The 23,789-nt window shown below is 40.9% G+C and overlaps 3 protein-coding genes across 12 annotated transcripts in view; 1 reads left to right on the top strand and 2 right to left on the bottom strand.

Annotated features, from left to right (window-relative positions):
- Nucleotides 1-7,312, bottom strand: part of RFX7 (regulatory factor X7) — a 145,702-nt gene extending 138,390 nt beyond the window's left edge. Inside the window, exons 1-2 of one of the 5 annotated variants that reach the window (XM_086321108.1) lie at nt 7,298-7,312; nt 2,063-2,228 (exon numbers count right to left, since the gene is read on the bottom strand). In XM_086321108.1, the coding sequence (XP_086177234.1) occupies nt 2,063-2,223 (161 nt within the window). In that variant the 5' untranslated portion in view covers nt 2,224-2,228; nt 7,298-7,312. Of the gene's footprint in view, nt 1-2,062; nt 2,229-2,373; nt 2,761-4,848; nt 4,988-7,297 lie in introns of those variants that run through there. The other 4 variants (XM_086321106.1, XM_086321105.1, XM_086321107.1 and 1 more) reach the window with 4 other exon arrangements.
- Nucleotides 2,619-3,157, bottom strand: LOC147364496 (uncharacterized). Its single transcript, XM_086321144.1, is given in 4 exon segments — nt 2,619-2,906; nt 2,909-3,017; nt 3,019-3,110; nt 3,113-3,157. Coding segments are annotated over 4 exon segments (534 nt in total).
- The window catches only part of TEX9 (testis expressed 9), a 231,209-nt gene continuing 210,282 nt past the window's right edge, over nt 2,863-23,789 (top strand). For 3 of the 6 annotated variants that reach the window (XM_086321139.1, XM_086321121.1, XM_086321131.1), the window contains exon 1: nt 2,913-3,223. The gene's annotated coding sequence lies outside the window, so the exon portion shown is untranslated. Of the gene's footprint in view, nt 3,224-23,789 lie in introns of all 6 variants that reach the window. The other 3 variants (XM_086321123.1, XM_086321133.1, XM_086321130.1) reach the window with 3 other exon arrangements.

A 23,789-nucleotide genomic window follows, 5' to 3' on the forward strand; every position in this document is an offset into this window, starting at 1 on the left:
AAATATAAATAAATAATTTTGCAAATAGGATTTCTAAAGCTGAAAATTAAATGCTAGTGTGCCAGTACAATTTTAAAATGAAGTTATAAAAGTGTACATTTGGGGATTAAGGTGTTTGTTGTCATTTTGTTTTTTCAGAGTAAGTACCAAAAACTGAAGTACATTGTACTTTAGAAGTTTTCCTCACATTAAAATCAGCGGTTAAGTTGTAATAGATGTGTAAATATAAATTATCAATTAAAGAATAATTAAATCACATGATTTACCAAAAGAGCACTCCACTACATTATTAAACACTTCAGCCTGCAGCCTATACAACTTACTCATACTTTAAAAATATAAGGTGAATGCTCCTTTCCCCTATTGTTCTCACAATAACTCAAAACATAATTATTAATTCAACTTTCAAAATTTGCCTTTCTTAAAATATTTTAGTCCTTTAACTTGGATGTCCCTTACCTGAATGTAAAAACCAAAGTGCTCAATTCAGACTTCAGAGATACTGGTAACATTAAGTTAGGGGGAAGAAACCTGGTTTCTGAAAACCTTGATGATAATCAGGATATTGAGTATCTCTTCCTTTAAATTATAGCTCTAAAAAGGGGGTGAGGGCATCCATTGAAGAATAAACCCTTCTCTCTCTCTCTCACACACACACATAATCCTATTTATCTGACCTATTCAAATTGCGACAACATGACTATTGTCAATCCTAAAAAATTCTCTTTTAAAAATATTTAAACTTCATTTAAAAATGAAAACTGAAAGCAAGATACTCATCTGCCAAATACTGTGCAGTATCAAACTATTAAAGCCTGCACTGACCTACTTCATATTAGCATCATGACAATATGGATGTGTGCCAAGAAATTAATGAAAATTACTATATAACAAACTTTAATTGTGCATTTAAAAATTGTCAGTTTTTAAATGTGTAAATGTACTACAATGCCAGTTGTCTTATGATACACTTATTTTTTAATTGCAATATAAAAAGTAAGGAGATTTGGTATTTCAGTAATCATATTCAATGATGAACATGTAAGATTTCACAAAATCAGAGCTTTTTAAAATACATTTAATTCTATTTTTAATCATCTATTAAAAGCAGTCTTAGACCAAACTCCAAATAATGCTTTCCATTTTAAAAATAGCACTACACTTTTTATAAGTGTATGTTATGAAGTTAATGAAGAATCCTACAAAAATAATGCAAGTTCATGTTTAAAGAATATTTCCAATGGCTCTAACAGAGGATAGACTTAACTCAGTGTATTTAATTATTAAAAGACTGCCACCAGTCTTTCAGAGTTTAATGTTGAAATATTGTAAATTCTTATACAAGAAAGTACAAGAATAGCAAAGGATATTTCATCCAAGGTTTCTAAAAAAAGACACGAAATGGCAACACATTTATTTTAAATTAAAGCATCCTTTAAAATTAGAAAATCACTTTACAGTGTAAACTACCACCTTAAAATGTCCCATACTACAGAAACCCTTTCTTCACAATCAATGCAAAAAGATTAAGGTCCCTGGAAGAGAAATTTAATCTCAGAATAAAGAAGGCAAAAACATCCAGAAACAGCAGCTAAGCCAACTGAAAGAAAGAGACACATTAGGTTTTGTGCTGCATATTAATAGTCTTATGCACAATGTCTGTTTGGTGAAAATTCACAATACACTGCTTCCTCCCAGTATGACTGCAAAAAGGAGTAAACACATTTCACATTTCTCAGTCCCAAATTCATGCTATCATCGTGCAACATGACTTAATTTCGACCCATATTCCTCTTACACATAAGTGAAAAACACAAATGACTTGTTTATCTGCACTTGTAATTGAGGAGGGGGTAAAAGCATTTTCTGGCTCCGGAGCCCAGGGGCTGATGCAAAGTCCCCACACCTCCAGAGGTCCTATAAATACGCACCCGACTTCGGAGACCCACATTGAATGAATGTATCAGCCTCCTCCTCCGCTCCCCAGCCCGCCGCCCCCCACCCTCTTTGCAGCAGAAATGTGCCTGGGCTTTTCTACCCCAGCGATGGAGGATCCTCTTACCAGATGGAGTTCTTGATCCTGTGTTGCAGCGCGCTGGCCTCTGTCCCTGGCAGCCCGGGCACAAGGGCTGGCAGAGCCACCCCCGAGTTGGGGGCGCTGGGGGGAAGCTGCTGATGGGCATCAGGCTGCTGTGGTGGCGGCTGTTGTTGTTCCTCTGCCATCGCTGCTGGAGGGGTGGGAGGGAGGGAGGGAAGATGGGGGCGCGGGGAAGGGTGAGGGAAGAGACGGGGAGGGGTGGACGAAGGGGGAGAGGAACGGGGAGGGGAAGAGGAGGAGGAGGAGGAAGGAAGCTGGATAAGCTAGGCCTTTACCCCAGGGCTCGAGTGAGTCGCTTTCGCCTGCCGCCTGGGGGACATCACCGGGGAGACCGAGCGGCTCCTTACGGCCGGGGCGCTTCACCGCGGGAGAGGCATGGCGGCTCCCCTCAGCCCCCCGCCGCCGCCGCCGCCTCCTCCCGTCAGCGGCCAGGGCTTGGGGGGGGGGGGATGAGGAGGGGGCGTCTGAAGATGAGGTGGGGTGGGGGCGAGGCTCCCCCAAATCCAAGGAGAACGGTTGCTCAGGGACCCGACGGCCCGGCCTTTCCTTTCTTGCCCGCGGGGCTTTCTACTCCGGGGGCCCCGCGCTGCGGCTGCAGCCCCAGGCTCGGCTCCACGCCACTCCCCACGCCGCCGCCGTCGCCGCCGCTCGCTCCCGGCCCCGCCGCCGCCGCTGCCGCTGCCCTGCCAGCCCCGGAGGCAGCCCAATGCGCGCAGCCGCACTGCGGCCCGGCGCAGACGGCAAAACACCTACCGCTCGGCCGCGGGGGGGGGGGCGTGGACCAGCGTGTGCGGGGTACGGGCGCGGGCAGGAGGGGGGCTGGGAGGTGGGGGCGCCCGGGCGCGGAGGGCGAGCGCTGGCCCCGGAACGCGCGCCTCCGGGGCTGAGGAGGCAACTGGCCGAGCTGGTGGAGAGCAGGAAAAACGTGGGGGAGGTGCTGGCGAGAGAAAGAGAACTTGCGTGAGGAGGAGAAACCAAATTTAATATTTGGCGTGGAAATGGGATTTTTTTTTTTTTTTTTTGCATCCTCCAAGCAAGTAAAGTGAAATCAGTCAACATTACCCCCTCTCCCCTCGACAAGTGAGGATTACTTTCTCCTTGGTGAAAAGAACAGAATTGAATCAGGTAAGAGGATAAGCTGACTTTTCAGAAGCCCCCAAAGAAGAACACCCGTTGGAATTAACCACCCTTTAGGTAATTCAGTCTTAAACGGAAATCGCGAGGCAGGAGCTGGGTTGAGTGCTCCTCGGTCGGGCATTCAAAGCCCTCCAAATCTGGCCCCACTTTAGCTATCCAATCATCGCTGCCTCCATCCCCCTGCAAGAACTCTCGGCTCCAATCAGTGAAGTCTCCATGCCATTCTCAACGCGCAGCAGACTCATTCTTCCTTCGTGCCTTTGCTCCTGCTGTTCCTCTCACCTCCCTCCACACCCCACCCCCTTTGCAGGAACGCCCTCCTTCCTCCTCTATACCGCTCTCCAGCCAACCCAGTCTCCAAGGCGCAGCTCAAGTCGCGGCTTGTCAGGGTCCCTGGCTGCCAAGGCCCCTGCCTGCCTCGGAAAGAAACGCATGTAGTTCTCACAACATGGTGGCTCAGGCTCCATTCACAAGCGCCTTCCTTTTGGATCCAGTTGAACCCCTGAACGTCCTCTCTGCCCCCTCCCCCGCTACTCATCCTTAAGAGCTAGCTTTGCCCACTGAGAGTAAGATTCCCTGCCAGAAACAGGCAGGTCCCCTTTAAGAGCAGAAGAATTGGCTTTTCTAGGTGGGGCTGATCAGGGAGGCCTAAACTGCCTGGTGTAGAAGACTACAGCCAAGGTCTCTGGCACCAGATGGAACAGCTGCTCAGCTCATACTGACCTTTCTCTGGGCCTGTGGGTGTTATGAGCTCTTCAGCTTTAACTTTTCTGACAGTTTCTATCGTGTTTCTACCTGTCAGATTCTCTGGCCACTTTCCTGCCCTGCTTGGACTTTGGGCAGCGAGTCTCTGCCACCTTTTAGACTCCTGGGTGTGGGGAATCTGATTGGCTTGGGTTTCTTGGCCTTTGGAGTTCTCAGTTCCCTGCCTTGGCCTGGAACCGTTTTGCTTTTTGCACCACCGTGCCCCCAGGCCTAACTCACAGAATCCACTCCCAGATTCGCTGAATTCTTACACGTGGTGGGAGCACAGGGACTAGGAAAGAGGAAGGACACCTGTGTGCAAAATAGCTCTTTCATGAGGATTTTAGGCCTGTGGGATTCCTTTGCACTCTGAAGCCCATGGCACTGATTCTAGCACACAACGAGCCCCCCTTTCCATAAGCTAAGGTCACTGTTAGCTTAGCCACTTTTATAAAATTAAGGTCCTATGTAAAGGCAGGCTTTTTTTTTTCCTGTACCAAATTGAAAGACGAGGTGTGCACTAGACAGAAGCTTTGAGGAATAAAAATAGCTAATGCTAATAATGAATGCACACTTTCACTGTGCAAGACCTAGCACTTTCTATACATTACCATCTGCAAACTGTATAACGTAGGTACTATTCTCTCAATTTTACAGATGAACCAGAAGCTTAGTGAGGTTAACTGTCCTAAAGTGACCCAAAGAGTAAATGAGGGAGCCAGGATTTGAATCCTGAAGTCTCATGCCGAAAAAGAGGTTATATCGAAAGACCTTGGATGCCTATATAAGCTCTATATCCATGCAGAAGATGGAGGAAGTAAAAAGACTTTGGGCAAAGTCGCCAAGTCCCCCAGGTTCTAACTTTTTACCTTGCCAAGAGAGAGTGATGATGGCTCCACGTTGCCACACCCTGGGAGGGGGAGACCCTAGGGAGTGAGAGATTCGTCCAAGAAGGGAAATTATCTGAGTCTGCCAAAGTCCTTAAGAAAAGGAAGCTGAGAACCAGGACGCTTTTTAAAATTTCGCTGCCGGGTGTCACACAGGCTGACTTCCCGAGTGCAACTTTTGAGGGTTTTATAGGTTCCATAAAAGAGCATGTCAGCCCACCAGCCACTAGAGGGCACAGCAGAGCTGCAATCCTGGGCTGCCCTCTAGCGGCGGTGCGGACGAAAGGGCGTCGTTGAACCTATGGGGCCTTCAAAGACCCACAGGCGGTTCAAAGAGCCATCTCCAACTCTTAGGTTCAGCAAGCAATGAGAAGAACGGATTGGCAAATAGTATCAGATTGAAGAGATCTTACTGCTAGAATGGACATCCTTGCTGGAAGGCTGTAAATGGTCACCCTCCACTACTTACTTAAAATCTGGGAGTAGAGTGTGCAGTCTTGTTACCGTTTTCGGACAGGGCAGTCAATATAGTTAATTATACTAGTAGAAACCTTAAAGAAATCTGATGAAGTTACTCAGAATCGTGGGTGAGGACTCAACCCAAACCCAGACACCTTGAGTGAAGGCAGCAGTGTGGCCATGGTGTTTCTGAAATTTTGCCCCCCTCTTGTTAGGAAACTGTACTAAGGCCCCTCAGGGACCCAGAATCAATGTGGTTCATTTCCTCAGACCTTCTGTTTGACTCACTGAGAAGTAATGGAAAACATTATAGTAATCATGAACTTTCAATAGAGCATGCTAGATTCTGAGCTTCTGTTTCTGAACATTGTAAGTCTGTTCTCCCTGTGAAAGTGTACTCCTGTGGAAAATGTTGAGAAACCCTGATGTAGTGGGAAAGAAAGACTCCAGTCTGGGAGTCAGAAAACCTAAAAATTCAAACCCCCTATTTCCATCTTGGTAAAAATGAAAATCATGACCTACCTCACAGGTTGTGAGAAACATGTTAAGGTGATACCTAAACCAGGGTACTGCTATGCACAGAGAAAGATAACCTATAAGGTGGACTGTGAGCACCTCAAAGCCTCATGTTCTATTTATCCTAGTAGTCCTGGGACACAATTCCTTACTCCTGGGTGTTAAGTAAATATTTGTTGAATTCAGTAGTTACCTAACCTTAATTTTCTTAGCCCAGTACGTCATGCCATCTTGCTTTCTTCTGTCTAAATTTTGTGTCATTTATGAAACTAAATTTCTTATATGATAACTGTACATACATTTATTATACCCAATACATAAGAACATCAGATACTGAAAATATAAATAGATAGGTAAGACCTGGTCCCAACTTAAAATAGTTCGCATTCTGGGGAGCAGAGAGACCTATTACTACATATTAGTTACACAAAATGATGAGTATAGTGGAGGAAGGGATTGGTCCTACTCAGGGCAAAAAGAGCTTTTGGAGAAGACCTCTTGGCTAGCATTTGAATGGGGTCTCATCGGGTGAATGATGATGATGAATGACGTTCAACAGGCAGAGCAATAAGGGAAGATGTTTTCAGACCAAGGAGCAGAGCAAACACTGGTGTGAAGCCATGAAAAGACACATGGGATGAGCGCATAATGCAATGTTAGCTTTGTGCTCAGATCCTTAATAGAGTGTGTAGGGGAGGAAAAGGAGGGGATGGAGACACAGCCCATTTTACAAAATGTTATTCTGTGTTATTAGTTACAATTGTTCTGACAAAAGATGAGACCCAAATAGGCTTCATCATTGGTGAATACTGAATAAGTGCTTAAAGTGTACATTTAATTTCCACAAATTCCGGTGATTTACAGTTGTGGAAAAGATAAGATTCTACTCTCTTTTCCTTCTCTCCTTGAAAACGAAGTCTTCCCTCCTCATCTTTTCCTTTACCATTACTCTTCTCTGCCTTATTTAGTTGCAAACTTTTCCCTCTAGAGCTGAAAGTAGAATATGTAATCATCTACATGTTATTTAGGGGAACAGGAATGGAAAGCTTTCTACCTCCAAAAAAAATCTTTCACCATATCAGAAAGTGGTGTAACCACTTTCTTTGGGCTAAGCTGTTGTCTTTCAAAATGCATGGAGTCCTAGGGGAGCTGATCTATTAAGTTCCAATGCTGTAATGTAATTGAGTTTTCAGTCTTTTACTAGCTTTAGAGCAAGGGAGGTGCGGGCAATGGGGAGACAGACAACAAAGAGGAAGCAAGATTACAAAAGAGAGAGGTTGGAAAGTTCAAAGCCAAGTGCATATTGGCAAATTTGGTTAAACTTTCCCCATACTGTGCTTACTAATGTTAGTGTGATGTGAAAATGTGAGTTCTCCTGTCAGAGCACAAATATTCCATTATGTCATTAAAACAATGGTTTGTTAAGGCAAAGTAGCCTAACTATTCATGGCCTTACCTGGTGGCTCAGATGATAAAGAATCTGCCTGCAACTCTGGAGACTGGGTTTGATCCCTGGGTTGGGAAGTTCTCCTGGAGAAGGGAAGGGCAACCCATTCCAATATTCTTGCCTGGAAAATCTCATAGAGGATCTTGGTGGGTACAGTCCATGGGTGGCTATTTAAATACTAGGCAAGGCAACAGGGTGTTAACAACCTAGTTATGTTACCCTATCTATACAAGTCATTCTGTCAGGTCCCTTTACTTATCTCTAAGGATTATTGAGATAAAGTTCTCCTAATGTACTTGGCTCTTCAGGTGAAAGGTATTATGAAAATGCATACCAGGTACTGCTTTGATTTCATTTAGAAATTCTCCATTGTTGTTACCATAGACGTGTTTATGTTGTGACCTGAATTCTCTTGATGTGAAAGAAGGTTCAAGTTAATATCATCTGTCTGAATTTTAAAAGAAATGTTTACTTTTACTTGGGACCAGAAAGGTCCCAAGTAGAAATGTGATATCTTGGAAATTCAGGCCAGCAGCAGCTGTGAACAGAAGCCAGTAAAGTAAAAGCATATTTACCTAACCCTAAAAGTGACGGTGAAAAGACACTGGAGCCAGTCCTTCAACAAGGAGGTCAGCCCTGGTGCAGTTTGAACTGGTGGAGCCTAGTCAGTAATCCACAGACTCATCGTTCTGTGGTTCAAGACACACTTATGTCCTCCTCATATACTAATTATTACACTGAGAAAGATTTTAAAATAATCGGTAAATACAGTATTATTCTAATCTTCAGGAAGTTCATAATCTAATTGGAACACATATCAGCCCACACATATTTTTAAACACCAAGTGAAAATACAGGGGACAAACAAAAAAACAAGTGTGTGACAGGATAATTTATTGAGATGTTAATTTGGTTTATGTTCTTATATTTTCCCTCCCCTCTATTCCAAACAGGCTTCTAGGGAGTTTGTGTTTCTAGGCAGAAAGAAGTTGACAGGAATTCTCTCTTAGACAACTCCAGGAGGCACTGCTTGCATTGTCATTGAAGCCACCTGGACACAGCTCCTTAGAATGCAACATCGATGGTATCCCTGAAGTTGTGCCCAGCGATTTGCCCTCCAGGTTTCTTGCTCCCAAAATGATTTTGCCAGGGGATTCAAGAGATAGGGGCATCTGGGGAGAGAGGGAAAGGAGGAAAGAGAGAGAGGGAAGGAGGGGTTGTGCGTAGGTGGAATTGTTGCAAAAGAAAACATTTCCCAGACTGGAAAAGAGTCAAAGTCAGGGTTTCAGTAGTGAGGATACCAGCCTTGACTCCTTGAAGGAGCCCAAGAGCTAGCCAAACATCAGATAGATGCATGGTGACCCCAATAAGACTGGATCCCCCTGCCACTGCTACTCAGTCCATGAGCAGAGCTGTTGTCTGGCTTGTGGGGACCATACATCCCTAAACAGTGAAGATGTCAAAGTCCATCTTCCCCCATTTTCTGGCTCAACATAGATCTTCCAGACTCTGGTGAATTCCTAGGGAGGAAGGGAGGGAAGCCTGGTAATAACTGGGATTGGATTTCCTTCTACTTAAGCAGAATTAAGGCTGGAATCACTTAAGTCTGAGGTGAATTTGATTTGATTTAAACAAAATAAAAAGCATAACATTTCTTGCACAATCAAATTTGTTCTTACAGATTTATACCTAACTAGCAGTGAATACAACATACAAAACAGTGTTGAGAGAGTAAGGTTAAGAATCACAGTGAATGGCACAACTAACATCTGCTGAGGGAATTAAGAGAAAGAAAAGAGCAAATGGAGCTAAAGCAAAAGGAGGTGACTTTATGGAGGGCTTCTGACAGAGCTAGAGTGTAAGGAAAGGAAAGGAGTTTTTGAAAGTGGGGGACAGAGTGGCAGCAAGTCATACGGAAAAGCAATGTGAGCATAGCAGGGAAAGGAGAATCACTATGAAGAGATAAACAGGAGACTGGCCTAACTGGAGTGAATGTGTGTGTGTGTCCAACTTTGCGACACCATGGACTGCAGCCCGCCAGGCTCCTCTGTCCATGGAATTCTCCAGGCAAGAACACTGGAGTGGGTTGCCATTTCCTCCTCCAGAGTATCTTCCTTACCCAGGGATCAAACCTGCATCTCCTACGTTGACAGGTGGGTTCTTTACCACTGAGCCATCAGGGAAGCCTCAGTCAGAGTGAAGAGCTGATGATAAAGGTTGTGCTGAGTATGAAATTTCCAAATGTCTTCTTCCACCCTCACTGAATAAGGCAGGGTTGTATCAGAGAACAACCAGTAGATATATTATAAATTTCTTATAATATTGATTATCATCATATACTTATCATAATATTTATTGTAATTATTTTATTATTGTAATATTTATTGTAATTATTTTATTAGGTAATATAAAGGAATTGACTGTCATGATTGTGGGAGCTAACAGGTTCAGACTCTGTAAGGCAAGCAGCAGGCTAACAGGCCAGAAACTTTTGGGCAGGAACAGGCACTACAGTTTCACAGGTGGGATTTCTTCTTCCTTAGAAAAAATCTTAGTTTTGCTCTTAAGGCCTTTCCCTTGATTAGATGGAGCCCACCTAGAATATCAAGGATAACCTCCTTTCAGCTCAGTTCAGTCACTCAGTTGTGTCCAACTTTTTGTGACCCCCATGAACTGCAGCACACCTGTGCTGTCCATCACCAACTCCCGGAGTCCAACCAAACCCATGGCCATTGAGTCGGTGATGCCATCCAACCATCTCATCCTCTGTCATCTCCTTCTCCTCTTGCCCTCAATCTTTTCCAGCATAAGGGTCTTTTCCAATGAGTCAGCTCTTCACATCAGGTGGCCAAAGTATTGGCGTTTCAGCTTCAACATCAGTCCTTCCAATGAACACCCAGGCCTGATCTCCTTTAGGATGGACTGGTTGGATCTCCTTGTAGTCCAAGGGACTCTAAAGAGTCTTCTCCAACACCACAGTTCAAAAGCATCCATTCTTTGGCACTCATCTTTCTTTATAGTTCAACACTCACATCCATACATGACCACTGGAAAAACCATAGCCTTGCCTAGACAGACCTTTGTTGACAAAGTAATGTCTCTGCTTTTAAATAGGCTGTCTAGGTTGGTCATAACTTTCCTTCCAAAGTAAAGTAAGCTCCTTTACTTAAAGTCAAATGATTGTAGAGGTTAACCACATGTAACAGAATTCCTTCACAGCAACACCGAGGTTACCTTTTTAATTGAATAACTGGAACATTCGCATAGTCAAGTTGACACTTAAAACTAACAGTCACATTCACTACACTCTTTATGTCATCCCTCATGTATCTGAGAAGACAGAAGTCTTTGAACCTCAGGAAAGATCATTTCCTATGAAGTAGGCCAACCTGTGTTCCTTCCTTGGGTATATTTATTTTCTATGCTTTTTTTGTATATAAATATATGTATTACCAGGAACTTTCTATTTTTCTTTATCCTCTTCCCCTTCCATTATCTGTTGTTGTGCCAAGAAAGAATTATGGTTTGATATTAGTATTTTTTAAATCTTTTTGTTTTTCCTATTTATAGTGCCTCTAATGTTATCTGTTAGCATCATTCTCCTGAATTGACCAAGGCCTCAGATTTCTGCCTTCTATAACCCTCTAAGGGGCTCAGTCAATGTAAGCCTCCATCCTTGTGACTTGTAACCCTGGGTCCCTGGCTGGAACAGGGCTAAGCATCCAACATAAGGGCAACCAGTCCCCTGATTGGACAGTGACCTGTGAACTGGCTAAATGTAAGATCTTTGCCCAAGCAAGAGGTTAGTAATTAATTAACAAATTGATTCCTTTCTTGGAGATTATAGGGCTTCCCTGGTGGCTCAGACGGTAAAGCGTCTGTCTACAATGAGGGAGACCCGGGTTTGATCCCTGGGTTGGGAAGATCCTCTGGAGAAGGAAATGGCACCCCACTCCAGCACTCCTGCCTGGAAAATCCCATGGATGGAGGAGCGTGGTAGGGTACAGTTCATGGGGTCGCAAAGAGTCAGACACGACTGAGCAACTTCACTTTTTTTTTTTTTTGGAGAATATAAGTATGATTGATTAAGGGAGAAAGTTAGGTAGTTGGTGGTTAACAAAAAAAGTACACAAAAAGACAAGAGAGGCAGACCTCAGATATCATTAGACAATAGCAGCCAGTAGAGATAATAAGTAAGAAGCAACTGTGAGTAGATAAGTCAAAAAGGCTTTCTGAAGATAAGATAATTGCTTAGTCATGGTAAGAGCAACAGGCCCAGGGGTGGATAGAAACCGAGGAGATTTTTATTTTTGGCCATACTGCACAGCATGTGGGATCTTAGTTCCCTGACCAGAGATCAAACCTCACACCCTGAATTGGAAATGTGGAGTCTTAACCACTGGACCACTAGGAAAGTCAAGAAACTAAGGAGATTTTTTGATGGAGCTCCAGAGTAAGGGCACAAATGAGAAAGAGCAGGTTATTGGCCAGGCTTTGGGGAAATTCAGAATAACTGCCCAGAAACCCAGGAGCAGACTTATAAGTGACCTCATAGTAATTTGAATCAGAGAAGGCAATGGCAACCCACTCCAGTACTCTTGCCTGGAAAATCCCATGGGCGGACGAGCCTGGTAGGCTGCAGTCCATGGGGTTGCTAAGAGTCAGACACAACTTCACTTTCACTTTCACTTTTTCACTTTCATGCATTGGAGAAGGAAATGGCAACCCACTCCAGTGTTCTTGCCTGGAGAATCCCAGGGACGGGGGAGCCTAGTGGGCTGCTGTCTCTGGGGTCGCACAGAGTCAGACACGACTGAAGCGACTTAGCAGCCGCAGCAGCAGTAACTTGAAGAGAGCTAGGGAACTATAAGTTTATTCAGGTTCCAGTGAAGTTCTAGCAAATGATTTATCTCCTCAGATCTCCAAGAGAAGGTTTCCATTGCTGCTTTATTTTGGTGTGAATCTCTCTTTTCCAAAAGAGTCTTACACATGCAGTTGTAGTCCTGACCATCTCAAGGGCGCAATCTTGTGGCAAGAATTACATCCTCTTGGAAGTCTTAGCTTATCCATTCTTCATCTCACCTGCACCCAGGTTGAGTTAACTGTCCCTTTTTGTTATTCTTTAGGACCTTCCACGGCCTTATATCACAGATACTACCTCGTTATGTGGTAATTGGAGATTTACTTGTCAATTTTTTGTACCTACCCTTCCCACCTCTGGCTCCCAGTACTGACTCCCAGTATATATGGTCAAGATGTGTGTTTTTATTCTCTGTATCTCCTACATATAGAATAGACCCTATCATAAAGTAGCCAACTAATAAACGTTTGTTGAATTATTGAATTAGGGAGAGCTCCTTTTGTTTAGACCAAGGGGAAAAAAAAAGGCAGAATGTCAGAAAAAGCAGAATAGGCTAATAAAAAAACTCAAAAGCTTATCCATAATAAGAGTGCAGGTACTAAGAATTTAGTTCAGTTCAGTTCAGTCGCTCAGTCATGTCCAACTCTTTGCAACCCCGTGAATCGCAGCACGCCAGGCCTCCCTGTCCATCACCAACTCCCAGAGTTCACCCAAACCCACGTCCATTGAGTCGGTGATGCCATCCAGCCACCTCATCCTCTGTCATCCACTTCTCCTCCTGCCCACAATCCCTCCCAGCATCGGAGTCTTTTCCAGTGAGTCAACTCTTCGTATGACGTGGCCAAAGTATTGGAGATTCAGCTTTAGCATCAGTCCTTCCAATAAACACTCAGGACTGATCTCCTTTAGGATGGACTGGTTGGATCTCCTTGCAGTCCAAGGGACTCTCAAGAGTCTTCTCCAACACCACAGTTCAAAAGCATCAATTCTTCAGCGCTCAGCTTTCTTCACAGTCCAACTCTCACATCCATACATGACCACTGGAAAAACGGACGTTTGTTGGCAAAATCACATCTCTGTTTTTGAATATGCTATCTAGGTTGGTCGTGACTTTCCTTCCAAGGAGTAAGAGTCTTTTAATTTCATGGCTGCAATCACCATTTGCAGTGATTTTCGAGCCCCAAAATATAAAGTCTGACACTGTTTCCACTGTTTCCCCATCTATTTCCCATGAACTGATAGGACCAGATGCCATGATCTTTGTTTTCTGAATGTTGAGCTTTAAGCCAACTTTTTCACTCTCCTCTTTCACTTTCATCAAGAGGCTTTTTAGTTCCTTTTCACTTTCTACCATAAGGGTGGTGTCATCTAATCTGAGGTTATTGATATTTCTCCCAGCAATCTGATTCCAGCTTGTGCTTCTTCCAGCCCAGCGTTTCTCATGATGTACTCTGCATATAAATTAAATAAGCAGGGTGACACTATACAGCCTTGACGTACTCCTTTTCCTATTTGGAACCAGTCTGTTGTTCCATGTTCAGTTCTAACTATTGCTCCCTGACCTGCATATAGGTTTCTCAAGAGGCAGATCAGGTGGTCTTCATACTTAAAATTCATGTCTCCATGTCTCTACACAAAAATTTCCCAAGCAGCCAAATTTTGTCTGTTCAGCTAGACATCTGGTGCTATGATTCTCCAGTTTTAAAGGTACCTTGGCCAGCCCTGTTCCTTTTAAGGGAAAGAGTCGGCTACATTCTCCCTTTAGCCTCTAGTTTCTTATCTGAATTCAGATCCATGCGCTTGGGTGGGCCAGGCTCAAGGCTGATTCTCAGGGTGATCCCTTGGGCTTCCAAGGTGAGAAGCCAGGGCTCAGATCCCAGCCCTACCCCTTGCCACTTTTGTACTCCCAGACAAGTCCCTCACAACCCTCTGAGCCTCAGCTTTGAGGTGGTAGAAATGGGGGAAATAAGGACTCCTTTATTAAGGACTATAACTATAAGGACTATATAAGGACTCCTCATAGTTATGCTGAAGGTTTTCTGAAAAATAATTGTGAAAATACCTAGCACAATGTTTTATACTTAGTAAGAGCTACATAAATGTGAATTTCTGTGTATTTTATTCCTGAGGAGGTGAAGAAAGGAAGGAAAGCCATAAGATGATGGTAGAGGACAAGGGCCCTAACGATAGCAGGAGTCCTGAAAATCAAAAGGGCTAGCAGCCTAGGGACCTTGTGCCACCACTTGAAAATCTGATAAAGCACAGGTCTTAGTCATCCAAAGCCACAGTGCACCTGTGACAGTTGCCACAGGAGATTCCTTGATCAGAACATGGAAGTACATTCAGTCCCTGCCAGGTTGAAATTGGGGCACAACTGATGGTGAGATAGATACCATTGATGGCAAGGAAAAAAGTTTTTGTCTACTCCAAGCAGAGAAAATTTAGAGATTCACCTAGTGCTGTCTCAGAGAGCTCTGAGAGTGTACAGAGGTTGACAGTAACCCCTGCAAATGAACCCAAGGCTGGAAATGGAGAAAGAGAGGAAGGTATTAGTAGTCAACTGAGAAATCTCAAGAGTATTAATAGGAATTTCAAACACATCTGCTCCTTCTGAGGTCCTGAAAGAAAGCCCAATGAGACCAGCTAGTCTATTGAAGGACTTAAGAGCCCAGATAATGTATGTGAATGAGTGGGGGAGGGTATATCAGGGTTTATGCTTTCCAGTGGTTCTAGGAGGAGACCCTTAAATCAGGACTAAAAACTGTTAGAGTTAGCTTATGGTGTACTCTGAAATCTACTACTTGGCAGGCAGGGATCAAGAAATGGCAGGATAAGGGTAGAATTCCACAGGAGAATGAGCTTGTTAGTCAAATGTCACAGATGTCAGATCGCTGCCTAATGTGTCATTTGTTATCAGGTAGAAAACGTGGCTAAGTGATTACAGCTTTGCAGTAACCATTGTCTCCTACCCCCATGAAGGAACACTTTTTAGTTGAATGGACCACCTAATCTATTTTTAAAGGCACGAGACTCGAGACTAAGTACCCCTTTTCATTATAGTTGGTGAACATCCTTTTCTCATTTTGAATCCCCTCAGATGCTGTTGGAGTACGGCTTCCTTGCTCTTTCTGTGTCACAAATACTCTTTCTGAGTATATTTTTAAAGGTTTTGAAATTTTAAAAATGGTAATATCATGTCACCACCCACAAAGCAATTATATTTAATGGTGTTTTAGAAGAGTTGGTTTTAAAATCCTGTACATGAACATTAAATGAAGACATTAGACTGAAGGAAATTTACCTCTACCAAATCTTATGAAATGACAGAAATGACTAAGAGAGAGGGGAGAGGGGAAGTGGGGAGTGGAATAACTGGTAACAGGTTCTAGGACAAAAAATTATCATCAATATATGAGAAAATTTTAGGAGATGGTATCAGGCCTTGGCAGGCTTCCTGATGGCTCAGCAGGTAAAGAATCAGCCTACAATGCAGGAGACCTGGGTTCGATCCCTGGGTCAGGAAGATGCCCTGGAGGAGGAAATGGCAACCCACTCTAGTATTCTTGCCTGGGAAATTCCATAAATGGAGGGGCCTGGTGGAGTACAGTCCATGGGATCACTAAAGAGTTGGGCACGACTTAGCAACTAACCAGCAGTAACATCAGGCCTTAGGGAAATAAACTAGAGCACCTGAACCTCAAACACTCCTAAGCTTAAAACTACTACAGGAATAGAAGCAATTTCAGTGATGCTTCTGTTTCAAAGAGATTCAATGAGTAGAGGGTGCTGGGGTAATGATTAGGGCAGTGAATGGAGATACTGCATTTGTAGTAGCTGGACTGCTGATCTTCCCTTTTCCTGTTTAGAACTGTCCACAGATTAAAGCAGTGAGCCCATAAGTCCTGGGAGCTAAAGATAGAACAATAGCAATGGACTTCAGGAGGGGTGGGAAGACCCCTCACTCTGAAATCCAGCAGAATGTCCTTCTCTTCTCCTATAATCACCAGAGTCAACTCACATTAAGTGAAAGTAGAGCTCTAACAGGAATTTTCATTTACAAAGTACAAGAATAATCAATGCAAGATATAATAATAATACAAGTTTGTACATGTATCAAACTCTCTAAATACTGAAAAAATACCTGTGAAAGATAAATGAAAAGATATGTAGACATTTGTTTTATAAATTTCATCTTATAACTTTCAGAAAAATATAAGTAAAATACATATAAGTATTATAACAATTTTCTTCAAAGAGATTAGGATGTTATTAAATTAGTGGAAGCAAATAGTGATCTTAGAGATTAAGAACAAGATTTTCAAAATAAGAAAACTCAACAGATGTGTATCACCAATAGAAATTTCTTTAAAGGATAACTGGCTATTGGATGAAGTTTAATAAAATAAGTAATGAATCCAAGAAAGATGAAGATATTAAAGGAACAGCGAAGAGGAAAGAAACTAGTTAACTTGCCTAATTATGGTATATGTTTAAAATTAATAACATAAAATTAAAACCTATACTATATGCTGGCAGACTTTTTCTATAAAAGGCCAGAGAGTAAATTTTCTCAGCTTTGTGGTCCATACAGGCTCTGACTCAACTGCTCAGCTCTGCTCTATAGTGTGAAAACAGCCATAGATAATATGTGATTGAATGAGCCTGTTTTGTTCCAATAAAACTTTATTTACAAAACAGGAAGCAGGACAGATTTGGCCTGTAGGACACTTCTGTTTTGGATGAAGACAACATAAAGATGGCAGAGACAAGGCATGATGAAGAGATAAGAGGGAAGTTCTGAAAGTGTGTAAAACACACACAACCAGATGGCAGGAAAAATGTCAAATCACCAGTAATCAAAATATATGACAAATGGATATAATTTCCTAAGCAAAGACAGAAAATTTCAAATTTTGTAAAATAATAACATGTCTAATCATAAGATATTTAGAATACATCTAAAAAGAAGTTTGAAAAGAAAAAAACATACAAAGAGAAATAAGCCTAATAACTAAAAATAGATAACACGTGTGGTAACATATTAATGTCAGACTAAGAAAAAGGAATTTAATGTAAAGAGGATTTGACAAGATAAAGAACATTTATGTTGACAAAAGATACAATTCCATAAGAAGGCCAATTAATAATGAATCTTTACAAACCTAACAATATAACACCAAAAGTCATGTTTATAATATATGAAGTAAAAACTGATAGAAATACAGATAGGAATGAAAAATACACAGCTATTTTGGAAGACTTCAACTCAAAAACTGACAGATGAAGTAGGAAAAAAGTAAGCAAGAGTAGTGAAGATTTGAATAACACAATAAAGGAACTTGACTGAATAGGTGTAAAGGACTTTGTACACTATAATGGTGAATGCATAATCTCATCAAACACACATGCAACATTAACTACCTTCTAAAACACAAGGAAAATGTTAATAAATTCCCAGATAAGAAATCATTCAGTTCACATTCTTTGATCACACTGCAATAAAATTTGAAATTAGTAAACAAAAGAATACAGTTTTTATAACTTGGAAATAAAAACCCACATCTTTAACTTAGAATAACTGTAGTGAAAAGAAATGTAAAATGAAGTTATTGATTAGTTAAAAATAATGATACCAAAATTTATTCAACATTATTATACAACCAGTTTTGTGCTGAGTGATCTACTTGGATTGTCTCATTTTATTATTGCAATAATCCTGAGAAGTTGATTCCGTTATCATCTCTTTTCACAGATGAGGAACTGAAACACAGAACTCTGTTAAATAACCTGCCCAAGGGCACATAGATGACAGATTTGGGGTTTGAACTGAGCGACTTCACTTTCACTTTTCCCTTCATGCATTGGAGAAGGAAATGGCAACTCACTCCAGCGTTCTTGCCTGGAGAATCCCAGGGATGGGGGAGCCTGGTGGGTTGCTGTCTATGGGGTCGCACAGAGTCGGACATGACTTAGCAGCAGCAGCAGCAGCAGCAGTATAGTCTGGAGCCAGTGTATTTAACCACTACAACAAGAAGAACGATGAGATCAATACAATTCAAAATCTATACATACTCAGAGAAAATATATAGCCTTGGGTGCATACGTTAGAAAATAAGAAAAGAGTGAATAGAAGCAAATCATACATATAGCTCAAGAAGCTAAAGGGATAAAAATTTAAACATACCAGGAAAGTACTACTAAAAAAAACAAAACAGAAATGAATGAAATGAGTAAATTTTAATAAAACTGAAAAGAATAAAAAATATAAAAAGTCTAGTATGTCTAATCAAGGTTTAAAAAAAAATTATCAACATTTGAAATGAGAAGGGACATTATAAATATAGAGTAGATTCTTAAAAAGTCTGAGATAAATTCTAAATTTAAGATAATAAATCAGAAAAATCTAGACTAAAAAAGTTTCTGGAAAACAGAAATCACCAAAATTGACCCATGGAGGAATGTTCACCTTAAAACAACAAGCAACATGTGTGTATGGACCTAATGGAAGCAGAAGATATTAAGAAGAGGTGGCAAGAATACACAGAACTGTACAAAAAAGATCTTCATGACCCAGATAATCACGATGGTATGATCACTCACCTAGAGCCAGATATCCTGGAATGTGAAGTCAAGTGGGCCTTAGAAAGCATCACTACGAGCAAAGCTAGTGGAGGTGATGGAATTCCAGTTGAGTTATTTCAAATCTTGAAAGATGATGCTGTGAAAGTGCTGCACTCAGTATGCCAGCAAATTTGGAAAACTCAGCAGTGGCCACAGGACTGGAAAAGGTCAGTTTTCATTCCAATCCCAAAGAAAGGCAATGCCAAAGAATGCTCAAACTACCGCACAATTGCTCTCATCTCACATGCTAGTAAAGTAATGCTCAAAATTCTCCAAGCCAGGCTTCAGCAATACATGAACCATGAACTTCCTGATGTTCAAGCTGGTTTTAGAAAAGGCAGAGGAACCAGAGATCAAATTGCCAACATCCGCTGGATCATGGAAAAAGCAAGAGTTCCAGAAAAACATCTATTTCTGCTTTATTCACTATGCCAAAGCTTTTGACTGTGTGGATGACAATAAACTGTGGAAAATTCTGAAAGAGATGGGAATACCAAACCACCTGACCTGCCTCTTGAGAAATTTGTATGCAGGTCAGGAAGCAACAGAACTGGGCATGGAACAACAGACTGGTTCCAAATAGGAAAAGGAGTATGTCAAGGCTGTGTAGTGTCACCCTGCTTATTTAACTTATATGCAGAGTACATCATGAGAAACGCTGGACTGGAAGAAACACAAGCTGGAATCAAGATTGCCGGGAGAAATATCAGTAACCTCAGATATGCAGATGACACCACCCTTATGGCAGAAAGTGAAAAGGAACTAAGAAGCCTCTTGATGAAAGTGAAAGAGGAGAGTGAAAAAGTTGGCTTAAAGCTCAACATTCAGAAAACGAAGATCATGGCATCCGGTCCCATCACTTCATGGGAAGTAGATGGGGAAACAGTGGAAACAGTGTCAGACTTTATTTTTCTGGGCTCCAAAATCACTGCAGATGGTGATTGCAGCCATGAAATTAAAAGATGCTTACTCCTTGGAAGGAAAGTTATGACCAACCTAGATAGCATATTCAAAAGCAGAGACATTACTTTGCCAACAAAGGTTCGTCTAGTCAAGGCTATGGTTTTTCCAGTGGTCATGTATGGATGTGAGAGTTGGACTGTGAAGAAGGCTGAGTGCTGAAGAATTGATGCTTTTGAAGTGTGGTGTTGGAGAAGACTCTTGAGAGTCCCTTGGACTGCAAGGAGATCCAACCAGTCCATTCTGAAGGAGATGGGCCCTGGGATTTCTTTGGAAGGACTGATGCTAAAGCTGAAACTCCAGTACTTTGGCCACCTCATGGGAAGAGTTGACTCATTGGAAAAGACTCTGATGCTGGGAGGGATTGGGGGCAGGAGGAGAAGGGGACGACAGAGGATGAGATGGCTGGATGGCATCACTGACTCAATGCTCATGAGTCTGAGTGAAGTCCGGGAGCTGGTGATGGACAGGGAGGCCTGGTGTGCTGCGATTCATGGGGTCACAAAGAGTCGGACAGGACTGAGCGACTGAACTGAACTGAACTGAACTAAAGAAGGATTTATCTAAGGTATTCAAGACTGCTTCGAAATTCAGAATATATTAATGCAAATCATTACATTCAAAATAAAGTGATATAATTATCTTAAGAAATGCAAAAAGCATTTGATACAATTTGACATCTATTTTTGATTAGAAAGAAAATGACCTTTGCAAACCAGAAGTAGAAAGAAACTTCTTTGTTTTAATGAAAGATATCTGCATACACAATTTTTGAGTATGTGTTAGTCGCTCAGTCGTGTCCGACTCTTTGGAGCCCCATGGACTATAGCCTGCCAGGCTTCTCTGTCCATGGAATTCTCCAGGCAAAAATACTGGAGGGGGTTGACATTCCCTTCTTCAGGGGATCTTCCCAATGCAGGGATCAAACATGGGTCTCCTGCATTGTAGGCAGGTTCTTTTACCATCTGAGCTACAAGCATCATACCTAATAAAATATTACAAGATTTCCCACTAAAGTTTTTTCAGTATTGTTCTGAGAGTCCTGGCTAATGCTATGGAATAAGAAAAAGAAAGAAATGGCAAACAAGGAGGAAATATTTTCAAAATATGTATTATTACATTTAATAAGGAACACTCCAAAATTGATAAGAAAAAATGTAAACAACCTAATAAAGACATGTGCCAAGGATCTAAATAACCACTTCAGTAAGAAGAAATTTAAATAATGACTAAAAATAATTTAAAATAACAAAGAATTGCATTTTTCCCCCTTAGAACTGGCAACTTTTTAAGAGATTGATAATATCTAGTGTTTATTAAAGATGTGTGGAAACAGGTATTTTCATATATAGTTGGTCAGAATGTAATTTGTAAGGCTTTCTTAGAAAGCAATTTAGCAGAATTTACCAAAATTTTTACTCTACAATTTTCTTTTCTCAACAGTTTTGTTGCTGCTGTTTTAGCCAAACAAAATTAATTGTTCATAATGCACAAAAAATATTTGTTTGTGTGCACCAAGAAATTTTAAGAAAGTTTGTTGCAGCATTGTTTCAAATAATGAAAAATTAGAAATAATTTGTATATCCGCTAGTAGGGAAATTACTCAATTATGTTACATTGATACAATAGAATGCTATCCAGCTATTAAAATGAAACTGATATGTATTCAACAGAAAGGGCTGAGAGATGAATTTTTAGGATAAAAATAAAATTATTATAAAGCATGAATTTTTAAATATTACACATATATGTGCATGTAAATGCATAAAAATAATTTGGAAGTAGGATTGTTTTGGGAGGACAGCAAGAACGAGGGACAGGAAAGAGGTAAGGCTAATGGCTTAGTCTCTCTATTTCAGTGTTGTTTGAATCTTTCAGTGAAAATATATTCCTGTAAATTTTTCTGTTTTATTAAAGTTTTTTTTTTGAGTTTTAACATTCAGAGACTAAAGTGCAAAACCAAAAGTATATATAGCCCAGTGAATGTTAACACGTTGTATTACTTACGTAGCCACTGCCTAGATCAAGATGTAGAATATTTCTTCTCCCCAGGATACTCCATTGTGCTCCTCTATTGTACCTGCCACCACAGATTATTTTATCTGTCCCAGAAGTTCATAGAAGTAGAATCATACAGCTTACTTCAATTTTGTGTCTGGCTTTCTTTTGTTACAGATCATGTCTACTATACTAATCCATGTTATCAGTTCTTTTTTATTGTTTGTAGTATCCCACTGTTTGAATATACCACAATTTAGTTATCCATCCTCCCTTGACAGACATTAGAGTTATTTCCAGCTATTAGGAAGAAAACTGCTGTGGCCAACCTTGTACAGATCTTCTGCAGTATTTGTGCATTTCTCTCATATACCTAGCACTGAAACTCCTGGGTCATAGAGGGGGTTTTAGTAGAGTGATTCAGGGTGGTTGTTACAATTTACATTTTTGTTAGTGTATATGAAAGTTCCAGTTCTAGTTGATCCATATTCTGGCTACTACTTCATACTGTCAATTCTTTTCATTTTAGCCATTTCAATAAGTGTGTACTGATATCACATTGTGTTTTTTTAATTTGCATTTCCATGATAATTAATCATATGGAATATATTTTCATGTACTTATGTCCATGCTGATAGTCTCTTTTGTGAAATGGCTGCTCAAGTTTTTTCTCATTTTCTTTGAGCTGTTTTTCTCCATTGAGTTGTTTTATCTTTTTCTTTTTAATTTGTTGACATTCTTTAGATATTGCAGATATATTTTTTGGATATATATGCTATATCTATGATATGTTTATATATACATGCATATATATATGCATATGTATCACAAATATCTTCTCTTAGTCCATGTCTTGGTGATTCACGCTCTTGATGGTGTACTTTGATAAATAGAATTTCAGAATTTGTAAGTCTTTTATTGTTCATGGTTTTTTTGCTCTTATTTAAGAAATCACTGCCTATATCAAGGTCATGGTATTATTCTGTGTTGTCTTCTGGAACAAGGATCAGCAGAATATGGCTCATGTGGCCTGCCACCTGTTTTTGTAAATAAATTTTTACTGGAACACAGCCATTCCAATTTATTTATGTATTCTCTATGGCTACTTTATGCTACAACAGCAGAGTTGAGTAGTTCCAACAGAGACCATGTGGCCCACAAAGTTGAAAATATTGATTATCTTGTCTTTTACAGGAAAAATTTACTAACCCTTCTTCTAAAAAATTATTTACTTTCATATTAGGCTTATAATCCAATCAGAATTAAGTTTTGTAAATGGTGTAAAATAAGGTTAAAGTCTGTTGCATATGAATTATCCAATTGCTTCAGCATCGGTTTTTTTAAATAAAATCTCATTACCACAAAATTGCAGTAGCACCTTTGTCGTATATCAGGCTACTGTGTAGGCATAGCCATTTCCAGACTCTCTCTTCTGTTTCACTGTCTGTTTATCAATCACTGCACCAGTATCACACGCTCTTAAATATCATAGGTCTATGCTAAGTCTTGACATCTGACATTGTAAATCTTCCAACAATTTTTTTTTCTGATTTTTGGCTTTCTAAGTTGTTTGCATTTCCATATAAAATTTTGGAATGGGTAGCCTTTCCTTCTCCAGGGGATCTTCCCAACCCAGGGATTGAGCCCAGATCTCCCACATTGCAGGCAGATTCTTTACCAGATAAGTCACTTGGGAAGCCCATATAAATTTTAGAATTCCTTAATAAATATCCACAGAAAATTTTGATTGGAACTCGACAGTGACTGTATTGAGTCAGTGAACTAATTTTGGAGTAGTCAACATCTTTATCCAATGGAGTCTCCATATCCAAGAACATGTTCTTTCTTAAAATTGCTTTTGCAATTCAAACTCATTTGTGCTTTCATACAAATTTTAGAATTACTTGTTCCAGTTCCATGAAAAATGCCATTGGTATTTTGATAGGGATTGCATTAAGTCTGTTCACTTCAGTTCAGTTGCTCAGTCATGTCTGACTCTTTGCAACCCCATGAGCTACAGCATGCCAGACGTCCCTGTCCATCACCAACTCCCGGAGTCTA

This window comes from Bos grunniens, chromosome 10, assembly GCF_055505025.1.
Source record: "Bos grunniens cultivar Pamir isolate PY7600 chromosome 10, Bosgru_T2T1.0, whole genome shotgun sequence".
Taxonomy (NCBI): domain Eukaryota; kingdom Metazoa; phylum Chordata; class Mammalia; order Artiodactyla; family Bovidae; genus Bos; species Bos grunniens.